Source organism: Aythya marila (assembly GCF_965140915.1).
Source record: "Aythya marila genome assembly, chromosome: 1".
NCBI classification, from domain to species: domain Eukaryota; kingdom Metazoa; phylum Chordata; class Aves; order Anseriformes; family Anatidae; genus Aythya; species Aythya marila.
This window is the reverse complement of record NC_139042.1, coordinates 36690-56752: the sequence shown is the minus strand read 5'-3', so window position 1 is coordinate 56752 and position 20063 is coordinate 36690. Positions and strand designations below refer to the sequence as shown.

General features: G+C 48.3%; 1 protein-coding gene across 7 annotated transcripts in view; it reads left to right on the top strand.

The window, feature by feature from the left end:
• LCMT2 (leucine carboxyl methyltransferase 2) overlaps nt 1–9335 on the top strand; it is a 28753-nt gene extending 19418 nt beyond the window's left edge. For 2 of the 7 annotated variants that reach the window (XM_082784810.1, XM_082784806.1), the window contains one exon: nt 2120–3540. In XM_082784810.1, coding sequence (XP_082640936.1) covers nt 2120–2287 — 168 coding nt within the window. In that variant the 3' untranslated portion in view covers nt 2288–3540. Of the gene's footprint in view, nt 1–2119; nt 3541–4261; nt 4475–4591; nt 6060–7807; nt 7946–8704 lie in introns of those variants that run through there. The other 5 variants (XR_014319570.1, XR_014319569.1, XM_082784808.1 and 2 more) reach the window with 5 other exon arrangements.
• Nucleotides 9336–20063: the final 10728 nt, after the last annotated feature.

Below are 20063 nucleotides of genomic sequence, written 5' to 3'. Positions count from 1 at the left end.
TCATACAAGTGTGCTTGTTACACAGCAGGATTTTGGCATAGTCTGGGCAAAACTTTCCTAAATCTGAACCTGTCTATGTGAGTAGCCCTAATCTGTGTTAATACTGGTTGGAGAAAGCTCCTCTTGCTTGAAAAGCTTTTATTTTTCTTTTACATAACGTAACAGATTTCCTGAGATACCTAGGATAGGATGCACATGTACAGATGAAACTGGAATTTGTAACAGATTTGTTTTTTATGATAGGCAGTATGAGGACATCTGGCTGACATTGCAGCTTTTTCCATAGCAGTGATGATGGTACAATGGTAATGAAGTTTTATCCAAAATAATAGAGCAATATAAAAAAATATATGATAAAATTTAATGTATATGACATCTCTCATATGATTCTGTAATGTATGCGACCATGTATGTGACCATGCACTCTGTGCATGGCTACTTTAAGCACATAGAGAGTTACTAGCCAAAAACTTTTGGTGCTATCACCTTCTAACACATGTATAAAAGCAGTAATACTAATAGTATCCAGTGCTGCACAGAAAACCAATACTTCCAGTCTTTCAGAACTTGGGACCAATCCACATACGCTACACAATACTGTCAATACTTGAGAACAGAACTGGTAGGTTCTAAAGCCTACAGATTTGCATCTAAGTCAAGCCAAACAATTCATAAGCAAAAGCAGCTACCAATCCTTCTGCATCCATATTATAGAATACTGCACAGGAGGCCAACTGCATCCTGTGCTGCATTAACAGAGGCATGACCTACAGGTTGAGGGAGGTGATTGTCCCCCTCTGCTCTGCCCTTGTGAGGCCCCAGTTGGAGTACTGTGTCCAGGTCTGGAGCCTCCAGCACAAGAAGGAGGTGGAACTGATAGAACAGGTCCAGAGGAGGGCCACAAAGTTGATCAGAGGGCTGGAGCACCTCTCCTATGAAGATAGGTTGAGAGAGCTGGGGCTGTTCAGCCTAAAGAAGAGAAGGCTCTGGGGGGTGACGTCATTGTGGCTTTTCAGTACTTAAAGGAGGCTTATCAAAAAGATGGAGAGCAACTCTTTGTTCAATCAGATATTGACAGGACAAGGGTGAATGGTTTTAAACTAATAGAGGGGAGATTTAGATTAGAGGTTAGGAGGAAATTCTTCATTCAGAGGGTGGCCAGGCACTGGCACAGGTTGCCCAGAGAGGTTGTGGATGCCCCATCCCTGGAAGTGTTCAACACCGGGTTGGATCAGGCCCTGGGCAACCTGATCTAGTTGATGGCATCCTGCCTATGGCAGGGGGGTTGGAAATAGATGATCTTTGAGGTCCCTTCCAACCCAAGCCATTCTATGATTCTATGGTTCTATGAAAAGCCTTACTGAAGTCCATGTAGGTAATATCCACTGATTTCCCCTCATTTACCAGGCCAGTCATTTCACTGTAGGAACTCATCAGCTTGGTCAAGCATGACTTCCCCTTGGCAAATCCATGCTGACTACTCCTGGTGATTTTCTTATCCAGTAATTCTAGAGGCCTGGAGAGTACGAAGACATTCTCTCATTCAGAATCACTGAACTGCAAGTTGTTCAGTGAGTGGAGTATCTTAGAAGAGTACATTATGGTTTCCTTGCTTTTACGTTCTTCTCTAGGTATCTTTTTTTGTCCATATTTGTAGTTGGTGTAGTTGACTAAATGGTCACCCATTGTGGTTGTCCTTATTTTTTTAATGAAGGTGTCTATATGAAGTATCTCTACAGCACTGTATGAGGTATACATCTGTTGAAGTCCTGTATGTTCAAAGATTACTTCCTAAGTCTGATCCAGATTGGTGGACACAATAATTGAAACAGAATTTACCAGGTGCCTAACTGGTGAACTTACTGCATTTCCCTTTGCTCCTTAGTATGGAAAAAAAAAAAGTCCCACCCTAAGATGTTGAATTTCTGAGTAATTAGAGAAGCTACTAGTTCTCATTCCCTTTCTGATTTTTGAGTACTTTGTCCAGACGTCCTACTGCTCTATGTCCAATTCCCCATCTTGACCTTTGTGTACCTCTCCAGAATGTGACTGGCTGGTGTCCCCCAGACTACACAGGTTTCTGTTTCAGGCTAAGGACTTAAAATCTCTTTCTTTTCAGGAGCATTTGGAGTGGCCATTAATGCTGCATAATCATAGTAGTGTTTTTCTGCCAAATGAAAAGGAGTTGTTGCTTATTGGTGGTGGTGGGAACTGCTTCTCCTTTGGGACACACCTGAACCCAAAGCCCGTCTCATTGAGCCTCAGAAATATTCTGACCAGCCACTAATTGGGACCAAACAGGACTGAACTGTGCCACTGCACCATGGTGAGACAGCTATTCGCTTGCAGATCCAAGAACAACAAAATGTTATCACAGTTTTCTATCCAGAATGCATTTGTAAAGGTGGCATAAGGAGAAGGGTTTAGGAGATAAAGTTATTACAAGCATGTATACTTCATTGATTTTTTTTTTAATTTATTCTTTGTTTTTCTGCAAATGAAGTGTCCCAGGAGTAGCTCTGTGGTGGCAGTGGTAGCTCTTAGAGGTAAAATGAGGACCAGTGCTGTGTTCAAAAGGGACGTAAGTTTGCACAGTGCTGACTTGGAAGTAAAGTGAAGCCACTGAGTTAAAAAGTCATTGGAAATATGTAGCCAAGCATAATTAAACAAGTGAAACAGAATGTGTCATAGGTCATATTTGAACATTTCTAAAAGTCACACCAGAGAGATGAAGGAATTAATTATACCTCTGCCTCATCCTGTGCGACCAGAAGCCATTAACTGTAAGCTGGGATTCTCAGAAGACATACTAAGAGTCTTGGGTTCTGCTTGCTCCCCAAGGCCTTATGGATGAAAAATATTAGGCTTGATGTTTTCCCTTTGAAATACCAAAAGCAATATTGAGAAGCCTACCTCTGGTGTCTCTGTTGGTAATAGCTGCATACTTTTGCATACTCACTTATCCTCGTGACTTTTCCTTTCAAATATTGGAAATGCAGAGGCTGTTAAACAGTCATCTCTGCTATGGTGTGTTTTGTTTTTTACTTCCCCAAACCAAAAAATGTCTTAAGTCAGTAATAGTAAATTTTTTATGACTCTCAGTCGTCCGTGTCGTTGCAGTTGTGCCTCTGTTGTGTTTCTTGACCAACCCTCTTGATCATCCTTGTCCTGCTCCCTGCCCTCTGGGTGGTTCTTCTGTCCATTTGCGCCCGCTGTCTGTTTTCTCTCGCTGTTTGTGTCCTGCTTGTGCCCTTTTCCTTCGTTTTTCTTCCTTCTCCTGTGCTTCGTTGCAGCCTGTGGCTGCAGGAGGCAATGGTTCCCCACTGGACGGATGCAGAGATGGACAGAGGGAAGGACGCTGTTTTATGCCCAAGCCCCATGGTCCCCCAGGGGAAGGGGAGAACGTATGGGCAGGGAGCCCCACTGCAGCCTCCCTCCCTCCCAGTAGTCCTGTGCACGAGTTAGTTTGCCTTCTGGCTTGCACTCCCATCTGTGTTTGTAGCCCTGTGTCCAGTGGCCATCGCCATGTCCGTGGGTGCAGGTTCCATAGCGGGGTGGGTGCGGAGGGGGCAGGGCCTTGGGGATTGACCCCGTTTTCACCGGCTGCGGGAGGGGTGTTGTCGACAGATGCAGACAGTCCCTCTGGGTGTGCAGGTCATCTTGCCAGGGAGCTGCAGGCATGGGGCCAGCGGGCAGGAGGGTAGTGGTGTGAAGGAAGGGGGGGCGCTTAGGTCTGTGCTGTCTTTGTACGGTGGGACAGGTGTCATGGGGGGGGGCTGGTGTTCCCCGGCAAGGAAGAGGGGAGGGGAGAGTGCCAGGGAGGCTGGGACCCACGGGATTGGCAGCTGGGGCAGAGAAACAGCCGGAGATGTTTAATTTCTGTCCAATTAAACTGTCTTTATCTGAACCCATGAGCTTTGACTATTTTTTCTTCCCAAGTCTCCCACGGTGCTATTTGCGCTACCTGCTTGCCAGGTTAAGCCAGAACAAGAACACGGATGGGAAAGAGTCGAATACGCACCTCCTCGTTTGGCTTTCAAAAGTAATGAACGGTTTGGGGTTGATTGGACAGGTTCTCCTGACTTAGGGAATTTGTCAGGACTACTGGTCTTCTCTGTCTAATGTTATTTTTTGTAATACCGCAAATCCTTGTTGAATTTGAAAAAGTTACAGAGAGATGGCATGTGACATCTTAGTGTCTCTCTGGAAAGGCGTAATGCATTTGCGAAGAGGTGTGACTCTTTTTGTAATCTTTCATCAGAAACTTCCAGGTAAATGCATTCTTCAACCTTATGGCTACAGATGCCCTGCAGAGTTTTCTGCCATTCCCACAACAGGGATAGCTGCAGAGGGTACCAAGCGGGAAGGAGTTCCGAGTACAGCTAATGTTGCCATTGAAAGCACTGTGGGATGGGAACAGCTGGGGACAGGATGCAGGAGAACTCGATGAGAATGAGCTGCTCTGGAAGGTGGAGGCGTGCAGCGACCTAAGAGGAGCAAAATCAGCAGGGGAAGATGGGGGGCGGGGGGGAGGGAGATGTTGGGAGAGGTGGAGCAGCAAACAGGAGTGACTTTTCCATTTCCTGCGAAGGGAGATGATGATGTGAAACCTGCCCAGAAGAAACGCGTGCTGTTTACAGTTCAGACTGTAAAGCTGCTTGTTTTCCTGAGAACAGCTGCATGCACATGGCATCACAGGCTGTGAAGGCTCAGGCAAGGATCTCTCTGTGCAAGAGAGATCTCTCCGATTATAAGGGGGACTAAGGGCCTCTCCGTGCAGTCTCTGGGAAAGCCATAATCTACTAGAAGAAAGCCCCAGGGGGGACTTATCAGAGGTAAGAAGCCTTCAACGTATGGGGACCCCTAACTCGTGTGTCGAGCATGTGAGACAAACATCCATGGCACAAAGATCGTGGATGACTTCCCAGAGGTAAGCAGCTTTCCCTTTGTTCCCCTGTCCTCTCAGGAGCCCTCCTTACTCTCTTTGCACATGCCTGAGGCCCCCAACACTTGTTTTCTCCTCTATTTAGCATTTCTAGTCCCTGCCTTACCTGCTCTCAACCCTCCCTCCTCCCAAAGAACCTGTGTGCTCTGCTCAGGTCCCTCCTGAGGTTCTGTAGGTCTTTTAAATACCACTGTTTTTTTTCTCCTGTGCCCTTTGAGGGTATCTGTACCCTTTTCAGACCTTGATTGTTGTTTTTTATTATTATTATTATTTATTTTTTGACCCAGCTGTGTAACCTTTTGTTTTCAGATAGCCTACTCAAGTGCCTGATTTCTCCTTTGAGTCATGTTATTACACTGAATTGATTTTTTTTTGGCGTGTAATCTGTTACCCTCCTAGATTATCGTCTTTTTGATATTAAAAGTTGAAGCAAAAGCATATGAATTATTGCTTCCAGTAACACTGCAAGCTGTTGATCTAAGGCAGATATTTAACACAGAGGCTGCTACTCCTGCTCTCTCTCCCTTCCCGTGCTTTGCTCCTCCCCTTTTCCAGGCTATTGGGGCGGGGTGCTGGGTAGTGCCTAATGGTATATGAGCCACAGGCATCCCATCAGAGAGCTCATCCTGCCCGAGCTGCTTTTTGGGGTAAGTGAGTTGATTTTCTTTCAGTCAGTTGCAGGTTTTTTTTAGGTAGGTCAGAGTCTATAGGCTGATGCATTTCAATGTTGAGAGAGTTAAGCATATCTTTTTGAGGTAGCAACTAGCAGGATAATTTAGAGTAAAGCCATCTATACAGTAGTAGGTGCCTTTATTGCGTACCACCCCAACAAAGGGGCAACCTCTGCCCTAAGTTGTGTAAACGCATAAAGCTGTGTGTGTTGTTGTTGTTGTTTTTCTGTTTAAGCTTGAACAGCAGTGCTGCTCTGGCAAGCCATGCCTGCTGCTCTGATTCCATGCACATGCGGAGCTAACTGAGGAGCAAGAGCCGAGCAATGCTGTAGGGCTGGCACTGCATGCCCTGGCCATGGCAACATGGCAGCGCCCTTCTCCGGAGCAGGAGCTGTGCCGGGCTCTGCTCAGGATGGGATGGCGAGGCACGGTGCCGCACCGAGGTTGGTGGTCAGGGCTGCCCCATGATGATGTGCGGGGCAAGGCAGTCAGGTGGTCAGGGCGCTGCGGTCGGTGGCTTCTGGGGAAACAGCCGTTGTGCAGGGCTGGGGGTGTGCTGGAGCAGACCCTACCGGCAGGGGGGGGAGGAGAGTCTCTGCTGTGCTGGGCTTTGGGAGTCTGGGCGTGAGGGGGGACGAACATTGAGAGATGGCAGGGGGATGTGGGAAGAGCTGCAAGAGGCAGCGGGAGTGTGTGTGTGTGTGGTGGAGTCCCCTCTTGGGTTGGATGGACTGATTTAAAGCATGTTCTTGCTGAGTGAGCTTTTTGCTCGTGTTACTGAGGAAAGAAATGGCTGTGCCACTTCATCCCTGTCGTGGTTCTGCTCGAGTGGGCAGCCGAGCTCCACCACAGCCGCTCTCTCACTCCCCCTCCTCAAAGAGGAATGGGGAGAAAATATGTGAAAAGGGCTCAAGGGTTGAGATAAAGACGAGAAAATCACGCAATAATTATTGTAACGGGCAAAACAGACTCGGCATAAGGAGATAGTAAGATTTATTGCCTATTACTAACAAGCGAGAGAAGTGAGAAAACAAAGGAAAAAAAAAAAACAAAAGCACCTTCCCCCCCATCCACCCTCTTCCACCTCCTCCCCCCGAGCGGCGCGGGGGAATGGGGGTTATGGTCAGTCTACAGCACTTCTTCTCTGCCACTTCTTCTCGGTCACTCTCGTCCCCTGTGCTGTGGGGTCCCACCCACGGGATGCAGTCCTTGATGAACTGATCCGGCGTGGGCTTCCCACAGGCAGCAGCTCTTCCAGAACTGCTCCAGATATGGGTCCGTACCACGGGGTCCATCCCTCAGGAGAAAACTGCTCCAACCTGGCTCCCCTACGGGCAGCAGCTCCTGCCAGGTCACCTGCTCCTGCGTGGGCTCCTCTCCACGGGCTACAGGTCCGGCCCGGAATCTGCTCCAGCAGGGGTCTTCCACAGGCGGCAGTCTCCGTCGGTGCAGGGCCACCTGCTCCACCGTGGTCTTCTCCATGGGCTGCAGCGTGGAACCCTGCTCCACCGTGGTACTCCATGGGCTGCAGGGGGACATCCTGCTTCACCATGGTCCTCATCACAGGCCACAGGAGACTTCTGCTCCGGCGCCTGGAGCACTTCTCCCCCTCCCTCTACACTGACCTTGGCACCTGCAAAGCTGTTCTCTCACTCCCGGCTGCTGTCTGGCGCAGCGTTTTTTCCCTGTCTTAAATATGCTCTCACAGAGGCGCAAAACAACATCGCTTATTGGCTCAGATCTGGAAAACAATGGGGCCCTTCCCAAACATGGGGCAGCTTCTAGATCTTTCTCACAGAAACCACCCCTATGGCTCCCTGCTACCAAAACCTTGCCACGTAAACCCACTACAATCCCTCACCCCTCTTTTTTTTTTTTTTCCCCCGTTCTCCCTCTAAATGAAAATTTAAAAAAATGCTAAATGAAAAATTTTAAAAATGCTAATGGTCAACAGTGACAGAATTGGGTGACATCTTCAAGGTAAAGGGTAAAGAATGTGGAAATTTCTAGTATGTTAACAAAACTGATGTACTGGCTGCTTAATATTTCTATTTTTGTTGTTTTTCTTTAAGTATTCTCCACAAAAGCTTTTGTGGACATGGTGTGTATCTTTTTTCTCCTTCCACTATTCAGTTATGAAAGATTACTATGAAATACAAGGGCTGTGGACAACCATCTACCATTGTTGCAGATGCACCCCTGCGTATTCTCTTGGTCAGGTGACAGCTGAGCCTCCAGATCCTTACAGAGGAGGAAACCGGGAGAGCGAGCGAGCGAGAAGTGTCTGAACCATGAAATCCTCTTGGCAGCGCCCAGAGTGGGAGCTGTGGTAAGCGCCAGGTCCCTGAGGCTGTGTCCCCCCTGTTCTGCATCCCAGGCTGCCTTTGCTCCCCTTTGTATCTGCAACCCTTCTCTGTCCCCTGTCTCCTCCTAGCCCGTCTGTCTCTTTGGCATGCTTTTCAGTCCTCTTCCCTGTCCTGCTTGTTTGCTCTCTGTGTGGCCTACTTCCCATCTGCATGTTTTACTGCATCCTGCTTACTGTCCCTTTTCCTCTGTGTTGCCGCCTTTCCTAGGTTCTTTCTTCTCTCTATCCTGCTCCCCTCCCCCACTTCCCCTTCCTCTCTGCTCATCCTAGGCTTTTCCTTCTCTGTCCATGTCGTTCTTTTCCCCACTCTGTCCTTTGTTCCGTCTTTCTCAATTACACACCAACTGTCCCCTGTTAATGTTTAAGTACCCACGTCTGCCCTGCTCTTTGCTCTTGTAGTCCTTCCGGTCCTTGTCCTACCTGTCCGCATCTTTCTGTCCTATGGCCTCTGCCATCGTGCCATCAAGCCCTCTGTCCAGCTTGCTCACCTGTTTCTTTCTGTGCCTCTGTCCTTCTCCCCTTCCCTTGACGCTCTTTTGCCATCTCAACCCTGCTGCACACTGCTCTCTCCTTTCTCATCTCTGTCCCATTCTGAGACCCCTCAGTCTCAGTGTTCAGGTGTTCGCCTCCCCCTGCCCACTCCCTCTAAGACCTTCTTCATTTCTCAGTCCTGTTGCCCCAGCAGTATTTGATTTTTCTCAATCTTTCTTTCCTGCTCCCTAGGTTCTTCACTGAGAGGGTTGCGCACTGGAACAGGCTCCCCAGGGACATAGTCACAGCACAAAGCCTGTCAGAGTTCCAGAAGTGCTTGGACTGTGCTCTTAGTCATGTGGTCTGAATTTTTGGATAGACCTGTGTGGAGCCAGGAGTTTGACTCAATGATCCTTATGGATCCTTTCCAACTCAGGATATTCTATGGTTGTATGATTTTATTTCTCTCTCAATTTCTTTCTGTCACTTTTTTTTTCCCACGTATGGGCAGAGAACCCTGCCACAGTCTCCCTCTGGGGAGTCCTGTATACCAGTTAATAAAGAGTTTGCTTTCTGGCTTGCACTGCTGTCTGTGTTTGTAGCTGTGGGTAAGGGGCCATCCCTGTGTCAGTGGGTGCAGGTTCCATAATGGGGTGGGAGGGTCCCCAGTTCCTGGAGCAGGGCCCCAGTTGAGGCTGCAGGGGCTGATAGATGTGGACTGCTCCTTGGCGTGTGGGGGCCATCTTGCTGGGGGGCTGCAGGCTGTTGGGCCAGGGGAGTGGGGGAAGAAGCAAAGGCAGCAGTGGAGTAGCCCTGTGATGTCTTTGCTCCCAGGGGTGGGTGTGCTAGGGCCGGTCTGCATGGAGAGAGTGGTTAGCAAGCGTGGCCAGCGCTGCTTCTGCTTGCAGAGGAGCAGGGGAGAGGTGAGGGTGTGGAGGAGACTGGGACAGGGAAAGCCTCTGACGGGGGGGGGCGGAACCGTGAGGTGGGGGAGCAGGGCTGACGACGGGGGTGGCTCCGGGGCGTCCGCAGGGTCAGGTGGCTGTGAGCACCGTGCCGCGCAGCATGCTGGTAGTTGTGGTCTTGTCAGCCGCATTGGTTTCCAGGGCACGCCGGGAAATGTAGTTTTCAAGCCACTCAGCTTTCAAGCCTGACGTGGCACGTTCATAGTTCGGAAGGGCAGTTCCTTCCGCGTTAGCAGAGTGGAGTGTCTTGCTGTTTTCGTGCGGTGTTCCGCGCAGTTCACGCTGCTTCCCTTAACGAGCAAACTGTCTCAAAGCCATTGCTGCGGTTCTGATTCCGCGCGTGAGCAGAGCAGGCTGGCTCGGAACGGGCGCCGCGGAGCTCTGTGGTGCCACCTGCTGGCCGAACATCAGTACGGCGGGCAGATAGGCGCAGAAGCGGTCCGTCGCTCTCTGCTGCCGCCTGCTGGCGAAGAATCGGTACAGCCGGAGCAGAGGCTGTGCACATGCGCAGTAGCGGTGGCCAGCCTTCGTGCCCAGCAGCATGCCGGGAGTTGTTGTCTTTGGGCTTCTGGTCGGCCATGCTGGTTCATGGGGCACGCCGGGAAATGTAGTTTAGCATTACTGCTCGGCTTCCAAGCCAGGAGTGGCATGTTGCTCTGGGCCGTTATTTCCTCCCCTAGACAGTGTGGTGTGCATTTTTTCTGCTGTTTTTGAAGGATACTGCAGGCTGAGCGGTGCCGTGCATGCACGTTTTTTTTTTTCCGTTGAGTGATGTTACTACATTGCTTTTTTATTTTTTTGGTGTGTAATGTGTTATGCTCCTAGATTTTTCTTCCTGTGTAAAAGAAAGTTTTGAGCTAATTCCAGTTGAAAAAGTTCCATTTACTTGCTTGGTTATAGTGTCCATTCTATATTAAAAGCTGAAACAAAAGCATGGGGATTGTTGCTTCTAGAAACACCCCAGTTCTCTGGTCTGCACTCTGCAAGCTGTTCAGCTAAGCTAGAAAAAGAAGAAAAAAAAAAAAAAAAAAAAAAAAAAAGGAAGAAAAAAAAAACAGAGCTGCTGCTCCTACTGCTCTTTCTACTTTCTTATGCTTTGCCTCTCCCCTTTCCCAGGTGACTGGGTTTGGGTACTGGGCGGGGCCTAATGGTATATGAGCCCCAGGTATGGCATCAGAGAGCTCATTCTGCCTTGGCTGCTTCTTGGGATAAGTGCTTTGTTTTTCCTTCAGTTACTTGCAAGGTTCTTTAGGTGGGTCAGAGTCTATGGACTGATGTGTTTCTAAGTAGAGACCGGTAAGCCCGTATTTTTGAGGTGGTAACTAGTAGGATCTGTCATAGTAAAGCAATCTAGTAGTAGGTGCCTGTATTGCATGCAGCTCTTCTTCAGGTGAGTAATTGTTATAGCATGTTTATGGATAGGATGTTGATGTTACTTTGTGTGTTTACTTTGTGGTTCCAGGTCCTCAGCATAAAAACAAGCTGCCTGATGTAACTTGTGTGCGTCTTGGTGGAGCAGAGACTCCCGGTGCATCTAGTGCTGTTTACTTACCTCTATTCATTTAATAAATTGTAAACTTTGATTGTAATCCTATTTGGGACTTAGTGATTTATTACAACAGACAACCTTGTAAAATGCAGACAACCAGAATCCTTACTGCCATTAGGTGGAAATCACGGTGTAAGAAACATTACCACCTCGAAGAGTAAAAGCCTCAAAAGAAATGTGACTTGTAACAGGCCAGCAGCTGTGTATTTTATGTGAAGCACCAGGTAGAGTATGAACCTGGATTGCACAGTTAATGGGGAAATAGGGGAGGGTCCCGGTCCTAGGGAGGAAAAAAAGAAAGTATATAAACTGTGTATGGAATTAGTAGGCACCCTCCTGCTTGTGTGACGCCCACCATTGTAATCTCGAATAAAAATGCTACTTTACTGAGATCCTCTCCTGAACCTATGTTATTTTCCAAAGATTGATTCATGGTTTTAAGGTTTCAGGGGTAGGGCACTAGGGTTGGGTTTCAGGGTAAGTGTTCTCAGGGTTTATGTTTAGGATTTTAAGTTTTTTAGGGTTGGATTTTTAATGGTTAGGATTTTAGGGATTTGGGGGTTAAGGTTTTAAGGTTTTCAGGGTTAGCGTGTTAGGGTTTTAGAGTTTTTGGGTTGTAGTGTTGATAGGTTTTTTAGGGTTAGGGTCTTAGGGTTTTATTTTAGGTAAGTTATTTAGGGTTAGGGTTTTAAAATTTTATTTATTTATTTAGGTTAGGTTCTCCAGGGTTCGGGTTTTGAGTGTCCTAATTTTTTGGGTTAGGGTTTGGAGCATCTTAATGTTTTGGGTTGGGTTTGGGTTTTGAGCATCTTAATATTTTGCGTTTGGGTTTTGAGCATCTTAATATTTTGGGTTTGGGTTTTGAGCATCTTAATATTTTGGGTTAGTGTTTGGAGTGTCCTCAATTTTTGGGTTTAGGTTTTGAGAGTCCTATTTTTTGGGTTTGGGATTTGAGTGTCTTAATTTTGTGGGCTTGGGATTTGAACATCTTAATTTATTGGGTTAGGAGTTTTAGGCATAGGTCTTCAGGGATTTAGTGTGGTAAATAGTTTGGGTTATGTCTGTAGGGGTTTCGAGGTTTTTTAGGGTTAGGGCTTGAGGCTTTCTTGTAAGGGCGGTAAGGGCTAGGGTTACGGTGTGTGCTGTAAATGTAGTTGGCTGTGATTGGCTGTGCCGGCTGTCCAAGGAATGCTGGTAGGTATAGTATAATTTTCCGGCACCAGGCTTCACCCCCAAGACCCCTCAGAATGTCCCCAATTCCCCCCAGCCCCCCTGAAACACCTCAGGACCCCCCTCAAGACCCCGCAAACCCCCTCAGGACCCCCCATACCACATCAGGACACCCCCAACTCCCCCCCCAGCCCCCTTCATGACCCCCCAGGACCTCCCTCAGCCCCCCAAATCGCCCCTAAATCCCCTCAGAACCACCCCCAAAAACACCTCAGGACCCCCTCACCCCCCCCATCTCCTCAAAACCCCCCAGGACCCCCGCCCCCCAACACCCCCAAAACGCTTCTAAATCCCCTCAGGACCCCCCCCTCAGACCCTCCAAACCCCCCAAAACACCTCAGGACCCCCACAAATCCCCACAAGACCACCCCAAATCCCCCCCAGCCCCCCTCACAACCCCCCAGAACCTCCCCAAACCCCCCAAATCGCCCCTAAAACCCCTCAGAACCCCCCCAAAAACACCTCACGACCCCCTCAAACCCCCCAATCTCCTCAAAACACCCCAGGACGCCCCAAAACCTCCTCAGCACCCCCCAACCCTCTCCAGACCAACACAGGACCCCCAAATACCTGCTCAAACCCCCAATTCCCCCGAATTTCCCTCAAAATCCCCACCAAAAAGCACGGCCAGGTCCTCAACGCCCCCCCGGGGGCGTCCCCGGCTCCAGCGCCCACTTGAAGCGTGGGCCACCGCGGCGGCCGCCATTTTGTGCAGGCCGGAAGTGGGGGCGAGCCTTAAATACGCCAGCGACGCGGCACGTGACGCGGGAGGGGCGGTGATTGGACGGCGAGAGGCGGAAGTGCGGCCCCTAGCAACGCCATAGCAACGATGAGGAAAAAATGGACTTCCGGGAAGCCATGTTTGGTGCCCAGAGCATGCCGGGAGATGTAGTTCTCGGACTCTGGACTTCCGGGAGGCCATGTTGAGTGCCCAGAGCGTGCCGGGAGATGTAGTTCTCGGACTCTGGGCTTCCGGGAGGCCATGTTGAGTGCCCAGAGCATGCCGGGAGATGTAGTTCTCGGACTCTGGACTTCCGGGAGGCCATGTTGAGTGCGCAGAGCGTGCCGGGAGATGTAGTTCTCGGACTCTGGGCTTCCGGGAGGCCATGTTGAGTGCGCAGAGCGTGCCGGGAGATGTAGTTCTTGGACTCTGGGCTTCCGGGAGGCCATGTTGAGTGCGCAGAGCGTGCCGGGAGATGTAGTTCTTGGACTCTGGGCTTCCGGGAGGCCATGTTGAGTGCGCAGAGCGTGCCGGGAGATGTAGTTCTGGGACTCCGGACTTTCGGGAGGCCATGTTGAGTGCCCAGAGCATACCGGGAAATGAAGTTCTGGGACTCCGGACCTCCGGGAGGCCATGTTGAATGCCCAGAGCATGCCGGGAAATGTAGTTCTCAGAAACTAGGGTTGGGGTTAGGGGCTAGGGCTGGGGCTAGGGTTAGGGTTTAGGGTGAGGGTTGGGGCTACGGTTAGGGCTAGTGAATGCTGGTTCTGTGTTTACAGATGGGAATGAGCGTGTTTAAACTAATTCCAGTTGAAGAAGTTTCAGTTACTTGCTTGGTGATACTGTCAGTTCAATATTAAAAGCTGCAGCAAAAGCACAGGGATTTTTGCTTTGTCTGCTCTCTGCATGTTTTTGAGATAAAGCAGAGTAAAGAAAAAAAAACAAAAAAGAAAGAAAGAAACAAAACAAAAAAACATCACAGTTGCTGCTGTGCCTGCTCTCTTCCTACTTTCTTGTGCTTTGCCCCTCCCCTTTACCAGGTGATTGGGTTTGGGTGCTGGGTGGGGCCAAAAGGTATATGAGCCCCAGGCATGGCATTAGAGAGCTCATTCTGCCTGGGCTGCTTCTTGGAGTAAGTGCTTTGTTTTTCCTTCAGTCAGTTGCAGGGTTGTTTAGGCAGGCTGAAGTCTATGGATTTCTGGATTTTAAGTGCTTGGAATTCACTTAGTAGAGGGATGTTTAGTAGAGGCTGCTGGCTCACTGTTTTTTGTGATGGTGGGATACTCTTCTGTTTTTGATCTATATTTTAATCTCTAGATGTATACACCCACATGTGTAACTGTCCTGAGGACTAAAACCAGCTTGATTGCATGGTACAAGAGGCTTGACCACGTAGGTGCAGTATTACCAAGAGACTGAGCAGGTTCACTTTTTTCATCTTCAAGGGGTAAGTCTGTGACTACCTCTGTTGCGGCTCCTGTGCATTCATGGCCTTCTGGCTTTTGTTGACGTTAGGTTGTTTGTTTATTTTTTTTTCTAGCTCTGGTTTCTGTGTTTGAGTTTTCTTCAAGGAGCTGCACTCTTTGCGTGCCCATTGTGGATGTGACCTTCTCTATTTGTTTCTTGTTGCTCAGGGCTTAGGCACGGAAACTTGAATGAGGCACGAGGGAGAGTGGATGTCAGTGGGGACTCTGAGTTTTTTGGTGGACTGTGTTAGTCTGCTTCTAGAAACACCCCAGTTCTCTTGTCTGCACTCTGCATGCTGTTGAGCTAAGCCATATAAATAAGTAAAGAAACCACAGCTACTGCTCCTCATCTTTCTTTCTTTTTTTTTTTTTTTTTTCTACTTTCCCAGGTGATTGTCTTCAGTTTCCAGGTGGGACCAAATGGTAACTCAATTGCAGGTATGCCATCAGAGAGCTCCTTCTGCCTGGGCTGCTCTTTTGGGTAGGTGCTTTGTTTTTCCTTCAGTCAGTTGCAGGGTTCTTTAGGTGGGTCAGAGTCTATGGACTGTTGCATTTTTAAGTAGAAACTGGTACGCACATCTTCTTGAGGTGGTAACTGGTATGATCTGTCATAGTAACGCAATCTAGTAGTAGGTGTCTGTATTGCACGCAGCTCTTCCTCAGGTGAGTAGTTATTACAGCAGTTTTATGGATAGTATGGTGATGTTACTTTGTGTGTTTGCTTTGTGTTTCTGGGTCCCTTATGATTTTTGCAGAATTACGGGGCTTTTAGAGAGTCTTTGCCTGTATGTCAAATCTTATCAAAGTCACAACCTTGGTGGCAAAGTGATGGAGCAGGGTTTAGGAGAAATGTATGGGCTAGCATGCTAGTGAATGCTGGTTCTGTGTTTACAGATGGGAATGAGCATGTTTAAACTAATTCCAGTTCAGAAAGTTTCAGTTACTTGCTTGGTGATACTGTCAGTTCAATATTAAAAGCTGCAGCAAAAGCACAGGGATTTTTGCTTCTAGAAACATCCCAGGTCTCTTGTCTGCTCTCTGCATGCTTCTGAGCTAAAGCAGATTTTAAAAAAGAAACAAACAGAGAAGAAAGAAACAACAGCAAAAAAAAAAAAAAAAAAAACCACAGCTGTTGCTGTGCCTGCTCTCTTCCTACTTTCTTGAGCTTTGCCCCTCCTCTTTACCAGGTGATTGGGTTTGAGTGCTGTGTGGGGCCAAAAGGTATATGAGCCCCAGGCATGGCATTAGAGAGCTCATTCTGCCTGGGCTGCTCCTTGGAGTAAGTGCTTTGTTTTTCCTTCAGTCAGTTGCAGGGTTGTTTAGGCAGGCTGAAGTCCATGGATTTCTGGATTTTAAGTGCTTGGAATTCACTTAGTAGAGGAATATTTAGTGAAGGTTGCTGGCTCACTGTTTTTTGGGATGGTGGGATACACTCTTGTTTTTGAGCTGTATTTTAATCTCTAGATGAATCAACCCACTTTTGCAACTCTCCAAAGGACTACCAGAGGACTAAAACCAGCTTGATCATGTGAGGAATGTTTTAACAATTCGTGTCCATAAAGAACAATTCTGTTTGAATCCTGTCTGCCTCTGGGCCCTGCACTGGCAATTTAATTCTTGAACCACAGATGCAGTGTGTCCCAGTCTCCCCCTCATTCTAGTTAATTTATCACGTCTTCAGAAAACACTCCTTAAATTTATGAACCTGTTTGCTTTTGTTATTCCGGACTTCTATTTCTAACAGTTACAGCCTTTTTGCCTGTCTTCTTCGAGATTAACTTAACACTGCTATAGATGTGTCTGTGAATGGCTGGGGAAGAATGTTTTAATTACTCGTGAAGCGTCAAATAAGAAAGCTGTTTGTGTTTGATGTCTGGGAGTTTCAAAACAACTGATAACAACTAGTGACTGTTATGGGATACTATGCGGATCTTTGGTATCTGGTTAGGGGGGCCGAGAGATTAAGAGGAAGGAAAAAGAAGCTGAAGGACGGCTGGGAGACAAGACCTGCAGAGAATGTTCTATAAACTTGGTATGGTGCCAAGTAAGTACAAAGGGGGAGAGGAAGACTACGAGCCTTCAGCATGAAAGACCCCTAGAGACCCCCAGAGGAGACTGATGCGCATGCTCCAGTAGGAGGGACAGGACCCCAGAAGCTAATTATAATAATCTATTTTTTTTAGAAGTAGTAATGAATATATATTAGTCTAGGAGCATAAAAATCAGCTGCTTGATGTAACTGGTGTGCGTCCTGGTGGAGCGGAGACTCCCGGTGCACCCAGCGCTGTTTGCTTACCTCTATTCCTTTATATTCTTTCAATAAATCCTATTTTTTTTATTTAATCCTAATTTGAATCCTGAGCCATTTATAACAATCACATGCTACAAGAGGCTCAACCACGTAGTTGCAGTATTACCAAGAGACTGAGCAGGTTCACCTTTTTCATCTGCAAAGGGTAAGTCTGTGGCTACCTCTGTTGGGGCCGCTGTGCATTCATGGACTTTAAGCATTTGTGGACTTCAGGGTGGTTTTTTTATTTGTCTGGCTGTGGTCTCTGTTTGAGTTTTCTGCAAGGAGCTGCACTGTTTGCGTGTCCATTGTGGATGTGACCTTCTCTCTTTGTTTCTTGTAGCCCAGGGCATAGGCACGGAAACTTGAATGAAGCATGAGGGTGAGTGGACAGCAGTGGGGGCCCTGAGTTGTTCTGTGGACTACTTCACCTGTTGGGCCAGCTTTGTAAGCACCTTGCGACAGCAGAGTACGTCTCCTGCCACGTTTCTGAGACGTGCCAGATGTCAGCGGCTCCTGAAATGCTGGAGCTGCTCGGAGTGCAAGAGGAGCTGGAAGTGCGATGCATCTCCTTGGGATGTTAGGTGAGCATAGCGGTGGTACTGGGTTGGAGCACGTGGCTCTGGGGCTTCTGGGCTCTTGTTTTACAGGAGGAAAGAAGACGAGTGGGTATAGACTGTTTTGTGGATTGTCACGTTTGTCTGTTCTTTCTGCTTGGACTAAGCCCTGTGACTTTGGCTCAGCACAGTGAATGGAAGTGCTCAGCCTGGGTCGGGAAGGTGAGTGGAGAAAAGTTGGAAAACGGGTATTGTTTTTGGTGTAGTAGTCTCTTGGTGCACCTCTGGGTGACTCCTCTTTTCCTGTTACGAAGAAGGTACTGGGAACATCCTAGCTGGCCCCTGTGGTCCACATTGATAGTGCATTCTGAGCCCTGAGAATTAAGTCCAGGGACAAATATTGTGTGTTTGGGAGTGGTTGGCAGGGGGAGGCAGGGAGTTGTCTAGAGGGTGTCTGTCTGATTTCAGTAGAGGAGCATGTCAGTTGACTACTGTTTTGTTTGAGGTGGGTGTTTCACTGGAAGAAATTTGGCTGGTGTGCTGGTGCGTGATGGCACTTTATTTCTGCAGGTGAAGAGGAGCCTTGTGCCTGAAGCAATGTCCTGGCTAGGCTTTGTGTTCCTTGGTGAGGATGGAACCTGCCTCCCAGCATTCCCAAGCTAAGTTGGGGGGCAAGTGCTATGTTTGAGTTGGGGTTGTGAATGCACCCGTAGGGTGAGGGTCTGTGCTTTTAAGTCATTGCTTTGGATGGGGCCTTTCAGGATCGATCAGGTCAGGCAGAGAGATTATGTGTGGCGAGTTCTGTCATGTACAGCATGAACATGTGCCAGGCAGGGCAGTCCCAGATTGTCATCTGTGTTGTGTGTGCTGTACTGTACTGTTGCTCTTGGTGCTCGGCAGGCCCTGGGGAAGCCATCCTGATGGTATTGAACACGTGACCTCCTCAGAATAATGCTGATGTTGAACTGGGAGCTGAGCAACGCTTGTGTTGCAGTGGGAGCTTAAGGGGATCACTTCTACTATGTGATTAATAGTTTTTTGTATCAAACATTTCCTGATATGATCATCATATCTTATGTGCTCCTCAGGTCTTGATATTCTCATTGCCTTCTTCCACTGAGCAGGCAAGACGTGCAACTGTGTAGCCACACCAAAGGCCCTAAATGCTTGTTTCGTTGTCATAGGGCTAATGCGAGCACTTCTTGTCTTGCAGTCGCTGCTTGAAGTGCAGATCTGTTTCAGGTCTTGTGCATCATATTCGGTTTGAGATCGCGTCTGTTTCCATCCTCACTCTTGCAGAAGACATCTGGGCCGCATCAGGAGCTCTTGCTTGGGAAGTGATTTCCTAAGTGTCTTCCTATGGGGTTTTCACCCCCCATCTTTCTGGTCTGTTGTCTTGAAGGCAGGCTTTTTAGGCCTCCATCATCCCAGTTCTGGCAGTCGCTTCCAGTTGCATGTTGTGACATTTGAGTCGCTTCTTGGGTCTGGTGCAGAGCACCTATTCTGACTTGCTGTTGCCATAGGGTTTTTCTCTGGGGGTCACTTCTTGTGCCTTGTGTTCTGTGTTTTTTTTGTAATGTTTGTAGTGTGCCTGTGTGTGTGTTTGGTCTGGAGCTGTCCTGCTTGGCAGTTAGTGATGACAGCTAACGTGGCAGTGCATGGGTGTACTAATACATTGTCTGGACTGTTTTGGCAAAGACATCCGGTCTGCCTCTGGGCACGTACTGAAGGGCAGCTGGCACAGTCATCTCAGTGGTGTTTGGCAGATGTTGGGGGGGGGGAGAGAGTGTATCTGGTTGCGAGCAGCTGCTCGCATAGCGCTTGAACGGTGTGCTTGAGGAGGTCTGTTGAATCTTGAAAGCTTACAGATATGGGTTTTGAAATGTTTATTTCTTTCCTGTCCCCAGTAGAGCGTATACCTTTGGAGGAACCTGTCACAGGAAAGCTCCTTTTGGAACTGCTCAGCACTGGGTAGGCAACTCGGTGACAGGCTTGATCTACTTCTGAGGTGCTGAGGCAAGGGGGCTGCTGATTTGAAATGATAACATTGTAAATGGGGTCCCTTTTGTTTTGGAGGTATGGGTGCTAATGCTGGCAGCTGAATGATTGTCTTGTATCTGTTTTCAGTTGTTAAAGCTGAAACACAGTGTACAACACGGGACTTGAAGACCAGAACTGCTTTTGGCAAGGTGAGCGATGAACAGATGTAGCGGGTACTTTAGGGGTGCAGTTGTCACTGCAGTTACTTAACTACACAAAATACAGTAAAAATCCTGTTTATATTTCAGGGGTGTTGTAGCTTGCCTAAGAGAGCAGATGGAAGCATCTGCCTTGAGGGCAGGTGAGGGGGCCGAGGTAAGGGAGCAGATGAGAGTAACTGTCCTAGCTGTGCTGTGGCTTTGGATGCTGCTTCAGCCTATGCTTTTCTTTTTGTTTCACAGGTGTGTCGCACAGGCTGAGTGGGGCCAAGCTGCACTCTGAAGAGCAGCACGAGAAGGGCAGGCTGTTTGTGAGCTGGATTGGAGCAGAACTGCCAAGTAGCACAAGGTGAGTGCGAAGGGTATCCATCTTGCTTTGCAGGTGCCATGGCAGGCTCTCCACAGAAGTGGTTGAGGATTTGAGAAGAGGTTGCAGGTCATTGAGGAGCGACACGTGCAGGGATGGCTTGAAAGTGGTATGGTTGCTTTCTCTTCTGTTTATCAGGTGTCCCAGGCAATGTGGGCTGTGATGTTAGTCTTTAGAATCTGAACAAAGCGGGTGCTGATGGCTGTCTTCTTTGGTAGGCAAAGAGGTGCCCAAAGCCCTGTCCTGTGTAGCCTGAGCACGCCTTGCT